Source organism: Merops nubicus, unplaced genomic scaffold (assembly GCF_000691845.1).
Source record: "Merops nubicus isolate BGI_N331 unplaced genomic scaffold, ASM69184v1 scaffold7592, whole genome shotgun sequence".
In the NCBI taxonomy this organism is placed as follows: Eukaryota; Metazoa; Chordata; class Aves; order Coraciiformes; family Meropidae; genus Merops; species Merops nubicus.
This window is the reverse complement of record NW_008595594.1, coordinates 432-7,979: the sequence shown is the minus strand read 5'-3', so window position 1 is coordinate 7,979 and position 7,548 is coordinate 432. Positions and strand designations below refer to the sequence as shown.

The following is a 7,548-nucleotide window of genomic DNA, read 5'->3' as shown; positions in this document are numbered from 1 at the left end:
GGAACAGATTAAAGATAATCTATATTTTTAATTTCTGAGTAAACATGTTACAGTATACTCACATTCTGTCCTTTGAAAAAAATTCAGAGTGTATTTCTTTGAAAAATAGCTAAAATACCTAAGTCACTTAGGTGTTTTTCAAAATTGCATGTATAATGAACATTCTCATGCTAGCTTTGTGCCACTTATAAAGCTATGTAGTGTTATAGGATACCCTATTTTAATAAAAAACAATATGAGCCAAGATATTTTAATATACATTCCAGAACGCATTAATTTATTAAAACTCATACTATGCACAATAATCCGTGTTTCCTCTGATAAAGTAAATTTTGCTGTTGTTGTTTTTCTTCTCCTCATTCCTTCATTTGACCTCTGAATGAATGAAACATTTCTATTACACTTTACTTGCTTCCTATCAGCATGCGTTCACATGACCTGAACAATGAGTGAAGGTTGTAAAACCCTATTGAACAGCAAAGAAGACACTCGTGTTCTTAAATGCAGTGCAAGGAAATCTTAGTACCATTCTACTTTGAGCATGCCTCTTAACCCAGATTCTTTCACCACCAGTCTGATTGGTACAGTTCCAGAGTTGCGAGACAATTCAGTGATTTTGTAAAAAATTCTGTTCAGCTGTAATTAAATACTGAGAAGTTAAATCTGAGCCTGGTTTAAGATGAATGCCCAATTTTGCTTCTAGGACAAATCCCAGCCGTAAGCATCTAGGAATGAAAATGCTCTGATTTGTTTTCTTTCTATAAGTTACACTGCATTTTATTGGGAGAAGGATCTTTTCTGAGCCTTGTTGAAATTTTGCTTAAATTTTTTATCAGTTTTGCTCAAATTTGTTCTCAATAGGCCCCCTAGAGGACAAAGGTTTCTATAGGACAAAGATATCTATTACTACAAAATAAAATTAAGATCCAGGTAATTGATTCCTTCTATTTCTACTTTTCCTGCTATTGATAAGGGCCTTCAGTTTGCTGTAGTCCCCTCTCATCTTCTGGGTTTCTTCCCTCTGCTGGCCTTGCTGTCTACTGTCCTTGCAGTACTGGTTAATCATCTGCATTTCTGAGTGGCTGAAAGCTCCCACAAAGTCCTTTGGGTGGAACTGCAGCGCTCGCACTGAACTGGCCCAGGTCCAAGGGGACCACTTGTCAGTCATGAAGGCCACCATCTCTGAATCCAACACTTTGAAATTGATCTTTGCTAAGGTTTGTTTGAAGCTGTTCTCTGTTGCAATGCAGTGGTAAAGCCCCCGGTCACTGTCTTGGACAGAGCGGATGAGGAGTCCTTGCTCAGTAGCTATGATCCTCTCATTCAGCTTGACCTAAAGGGCAAAAAGGCAGAATGAACTCTTTAGGCAATGTTATGGGACACCACATATTAGGCCTCTTGGTAAGTATTACTCCGAACACCTCTTTCTTCCCTAAACAGTTTGTTAAAGATACTATATTTTGCTTTCTCACATCTCCCAGAGACCATTGTTACTGCTGTTAGGAGAGAACTTACCTCAGTGTAGGTAAGTGTCACTAAAGAAAATGACTGCAATATTTTTATTTGTTATGTTGCAATAGATTTGGTCAGGATGAAGACAAAGATGCAAACCTGGAGACTACATGAAAGAGGAGTTTTCATAATGTTCAAATAGTGGAGCTAAGGAAACAAGCTTTTATCTGCCAAGGTTACATCCCCAAGAATGTCTCTTCAGACATCAGAGACTGCTGCTGAGACTGTGGAAGAAAGGTGCTGCATTGGGGTTTGATCTGTCATTGAACACAGGGTGGCTTCTAGTTAAATATTTTGACTTTGAGCAAGTTCCTGGGGCTAACTTCTGAAGAACTCTACACTGCAGAGTCTATAGCCTTGTCTAAAAGTTTTCATTGCATTGGTCTCAAGTGGGACTTGGATCACTGGAAACCAAGTGTAATTTTTCTACTCTTCTATTTATTTTCTAGCTTCAGACTCTGGACTGTCCCAGGAAATGGCCACATCATCTGAAGGACGTAAGTTACCATAGCCTGTGATCATGCGATTATAACTGACTGCACATGTCCCTCTGTATATTAGCTGTGAAGTAAAATTGCTCATTTAACCCATTATGAAAGAATACTGGTATTCTGGTGCCGGCGTTTTTATGAATGATTTTTCTAATTTGCCACTGCTCTTTGCATAATACCCAATTCTCTTGGGAATCCATTTCTCTATTATGTTATTCTGTCATTGTAGGCTTTTCTAGACAATTTGGAGGTAATATTTCCATAAATCTGAGAGCTCAAACTGCAATTAATCCTTTGATTGCTTTAGCTTTTTTGTTGTTCTTTAAAACTGCATTGATTCTAATACAGTTATTGAACATAAGAAGAAAAAAGAGAGATGTTCTGCTGAAGCAAAGGGCTAAAGAATTGCACCAAGATTGCCAGGACATGGCTTGAGTCTTAGAAGAGTGAGAAAAACAGCATGAAAGACTCAGGGAAAGGCTTGTAAGCCCTCTGTGATTTTGGAAAATAGCCTGATATGAGAATAATGTTTTTCAGTATTTCTAATCTATCAACAGACAACATATTACTTAATAGTTCCTTTTGAAAGATGTTTCTTTTTATTCATATAGTAACTACCTTGGATTTGAAATGGATTTTTTCCCCTTTTATATTACTTCAGGAAGGCACATTCCCCATAAACAAGCATACTATATATTACAGTGCTGAAATCGAGAGCCTTAGAGAGTGCAGTAATGGGAAATATGATTTCACCATGGTGGGGAAATGTTTTTGTCAATACTTGTTCCTAGTCCGGGCTAGTTTCTTCCTTAAGAAACCTCCCACATTTCTCCCACTTCTGCCTTTTACCTCTTCAATAGCACAGAAGGGCTAGTGCTGACACATTCCTGACCTTTATACAGGTTATTGCTTTTATGCCTGTTTCCTCAGATCAATAAGAAGTCCTGAGTGCTGCAAACCTTCACTTTGCAATTAGTAAGATGTGAAGGAAAAATTCATTAAGTAGCTCCCTGATTTTAGGGTCTGACAGGGATTTTCTGAAAGCTATTCATATCTGATAGAAATCACTGAGGCTGAGGAGTGAAGAATATTATTTATAAGAATAAAGTACTAGCCACTGTCCTGCATCCACACAAATTCTCCAGCTTCATTGTAGCCAGACTGTCTGATGAGAACACAAATGCTCCCAGGCCTTGGTCTGGGGATCAGATGAGATGCTGACTGAGGTCTCTCCCAGAGCTACTGCTCACATTACTCACCTCTTTCCTCCTGTCATTGTCCTTCTGTAGCAGCCATTTAATAGAAGCCTGAGGAGATTTGGGTGTGCATTCGAGAAAGGTGGTGTTGTTTTTTATTCCGTACTGAACTATTTCTGCAGCATTTCTGTATGCTAGAAAGAAAAGGAAAAACAGGTCAGGCTCCTGTGGATAGTGCTGCAATACAGAAAGCAAGTAACTGTTTGCAACGCAGGCAAAATGCAATACAGGTGAAATGAACCATATCTGATCCTCATATTTGTCATTAATAAATAATTTAGTGCAAAAAAAATTTTCAAAGACATGAAACGAAATGTGAAGAAGCACATCCAGATCGAACTACCAGTGTTTCCAATCTGTCAGGATCAGTTGGGAGAAAGCAGGATACATGTAGGCTGGTAAACTCTGCTGCTGGGACTGTTCCCTGAAACGGTCTCACACTTTATTGCTACAAGAATGCCTGTCTAGAACTAGCCAAAGGAGAAGGAAGCATTTAATATATTTCTTCACACAGCACACATATGGTGGTATGACTGAAAACAGCAGCAGCATCCCTAACGAAGGCTGCGTCTGCTCCGGCTGCCTGCAGTATCCCAGGGAGGCAGGAGAGGGCAGGCTCGGCTCCCCCTCCTTCCAAGCCAGGAAGGGTCTTGGCTCCGAATCCGAAAAGCAACGAATACCTAGACAGGCCAGAGCCTGTCAACAGAGAGCAGCACAGATTTACAGCACTCCAGCAACACCTGAGCCAGCGCTGTGCTGTGTCATTGCTCAGACTTGCCGCGCTCCTTTGCAGTCTTGAAAGATGAACAACTGGCAGCTACTGACAGGAACTCTTAGATGATCACTGCTTGGCCTAAATGATAGTATTTTTCCCGGCAATATACTTCCAGATTTAAAAGCTTACATCATATAGGAAATACTTTGTTTTTTGTTTTTGTTTTGCTTTGTTTTGTTTTGTTTTTTCACAAAGAAGCAATGGATACCAAATAATATGACAAATGCAAATACTTAGAAGCTTACAGCTCTAAAATTTGACTGGTTTTGCAGTCCTAAGATTGGTTTTCCTCAGACTATAGTTCATGTCCCATTCTCTTCAGGTTCCTTCATCAACTGATACGCAAAATTGGAATCTATTCTACTAAGGGAAGGATACTTTGCTTGGTTCTAGTCCTTCAAAGTTTCTAGCACATTTTTGAGGTTGCACCAAAATCATTTGCAATTTTTAGGAATATTATGTGGAAATATTTTTCATTCAAAGACCATAAGGTACCAAAGACCTTAATCTGTGGACTGTAGGTGTGGAACAGTGAGAATCTAACGTGTAAAGCATTATTATTTTTATGTACACTGCAACTAGGTGTACCAAAGAAAGGCATTTTTGTCTGTTCAACTGAAATTTTCCATACTACTACTACTACTGCTTATATGTGCTAAGAAAAAAAGAGAGAATACAAATGCATTTCTCTAATAGCCATAAGGGCTAACACAAGCATAATAATATTAAACAGAAATTTGCAAAGCAATCAGACAAGTCCCTTAGTTCTTGACAATCTATTTAAAAATTTCAATATGACAGACATAGTGAGTTTATACATGCTGAGAGGTCTAAGGCATGCAACCTGTCATGTTTAATGACTACATCTGAAAATTATCATTCCCTATGAACTTGGAAGATTACTTGCTGCTTCCTGACTCTCTGCTCTTTTGTCCTTTTTTGTCACTTTTTCCCCAAACACGATAGTTTTGCTATAAATAGCTTTAATTATATTTTGAAAGAGTTTAAGTTGCTTTTTCTTTTAATCTTTATTTCCACTGGGGAAACAATTGCCATCTATCCATGCTATATCCCACTGCTGTCAACAAAATAACCTTTATGAAGGTGCTAAAACACATAAAACTATAAATATACCCACATTAAAAAAAAAAAAAAAAGTTTGGAAAAAAAGAAACCTGTTTCACAAGACTGTCAAGGTTTAAAACTTTGTTTCCCCTCAGCCCAGAAAGCAGACAGCTGGCTTTCTCACATTTTCCACACCGAACGAGGAGATGCCCACCCTTGGCACAGACAATGTGTGGATGGCCACAGCACAGGCCTGCAAGGTAGGGCACGCAGCTCAAGTTACTTCATGATTCAGAGTCCAAGTTTTAATATGGATCTCTTAGAGCTCAGGTGCATAGTCTAATGGTGGGATCATCTTTTGTAATTACCTGTTGAAGCTGTTCAGCTATATATAAATGACTTAACACTGAATCATGGGGAAAGACCTGCTGGAACTGAGCAGCTAGAGCAAGATTAGCTACGTTAGGTCTGAGGGATCTACACCTAGCTGACTGTTGTGGTCTGGTTTTGATCCAGGAAATACTTACGAGATCCAGCAGAGACTATTTCAGTGTAATTATTATTAACTGAACAATTCATACATAATTCTTAAAACATTGTTCTTTTACTAAAAAAAAAAATCAATCAAAAATTTGCAATCAGGTCTATTAGCTGGTCTCCAAATGGTACAGATGAGAATGCACTTCAACATGCAAGTTCAGAAATAGAAAGTGAAAGGAGCATAATTCTCTAATGTGTGTCCTTGGTTTGATGGCATACATTGCCACAGCCTAGCTCAGAAATGCATGGGGCTGAAGAAACTTAAGGTGCCTTTATGTATGTGTCTGCTCTTACTATGGTCTTGGTAATCATCGTCTAGTGTCTATTGATCTGGAGAATGTTGTAGCTGGGAGGGCAGAGCATTGTCTCCCCTGTTCACCTGCAACATGCCAGACTGAATAAACAGTTGCACAGCTGGAAATAAGGGACTTCACAAAGAAATTTTAAATGGTTTATTTTCCCATGTAAAGGGAGAAAGAAATAACCATAACTCAAAAGACCAGTTGAGCTGAAAGGTGTGCTCCAAAACACAATATGGCATCAAATATGCTGAATAATTTTGATGTACAAAACTTAAATGCCTGAAGAGGAATTAATAAAGACTGAACAGATTTAGAAGTAGAATAGTCCTCAAATTACAGTATCTGTTTCTAGTCAACACTGTCAGCTTCTTATTTCATGTACGTTGAACCATGTATTTCATAGTTCATCCCTTTATCACATATATGCAAGTTTAATGTAATTGCAAGGAAAGACATCAAAATCAAATCAAAGCAAAACTCAGACTTGGAAAATAGTTACACTTTACCAGTAAACCAGAGAGATAATGTGAGTTACGATGAATCACACAAAGGAAAGCCATGTGTTCTTTATATAGCACGAGGATCTCTAAATTACAGTACCTTTCAGGTTGAAACCTCGGCACTGAGTCAGAGGGTTTCCATGTCTCACGTCTTGCCTACGACTCCTCCTGAAATATTTTGTAAAAACAAAATTGTTAGTCCAAGATAGCTACAATGCAAATAAATACTTTTTTTTTTTTTTTAATTTGTGGGTTTGGTGTTTTTTTGTTTTGTTTTTTTTTTTAAATCGACTGTTAGGGATAGTTTGTGACCTGCTGTGGGTGTGCTTTACGCTTGGGGAAGGCTTGCTGGAGTGAAGATACTGTTTAAATGAATAAACAGTTTGCTGAAGTTTATAAAAAGTTTGTATTTTTGGGAGGTAAAGTACTTCTGCAATACAGGTATAGAGATGGGAGGAATAGAGGTGATGCATGAAACAGGCATAGGTTCACTGCTGCAAGACCTAACATTCAAAGACAGAACCCCCAGCTAGAACTCTTCATAAATGCATGCACCTAAGAATGAGATCCACAAGAGTCACGGTGCTCATAGCTAATGCTCCAGCAGAAAATTACGATATAGGGAATGTTCCCTCCTTGATTTTGGCAGACATCTGATTTTTGATGCCTGCAGCCACCTGGGTAGCAGACTGACTGAAGCATTCATCTAGAATGATGGAGAGCTAAGATTCAGTTCAGTCCTTTCCTTGAGAGTATGTGACTATTTCCAAAAGATACTCAAACTCACCAAGTCTCAGAACACTTCTAAATGAGACTTTGTTATATTATTTGGCTGACAGATGCAAAATCACAGCTCTGTAGAAAATTAGCAAGGGTTCTTACTGGCATTGTGAATGCTGACACCTCAGTCCTCCTCAGCTAGGACGGCACAGCTCACAGAATCCGGTGCATGAAAATCTGTAACCTATTTTTTTAACTCTTAAGGTATATCATTTTGTTTGCTGAATATTCTGTAAGCTAGTTCAGTATTTATGAAGTTCAACAAAAAAATGCATTGGTGGTAGATTGCTGCAAGTGGCAGCTGCTGAGAAATGTAATAGCTGTATT

The 7,548-nt window shown here is 38.5% G+C and overlaps 1 protein-coding gene across 1 annotated transcript; it reads right to left on the bottom strand.

Moving 5' to 3' along the window:
* Nucleotides 1-919: 919 nt before the first annotated feature.
* LOC103768934 (semaphorin-3C-like) lies at nucleotides 920-6,609 on the bottom strand (the record flags this gene model as incomplete). Its single annotated transcript, XM_008936101.1, has 3 exons — nucleotides 920-1,333; nucleotides 3,263-3,393; nucleotides 6,542-6,609. Coding segments are annotated over 3 exons (613 nt in total), but the record flags the coding sequence as incomplete, so codon positions are not given.
* Between the last annotated feature and the right edge of the window lie 939 nt (nucleotides 6,610-7,548).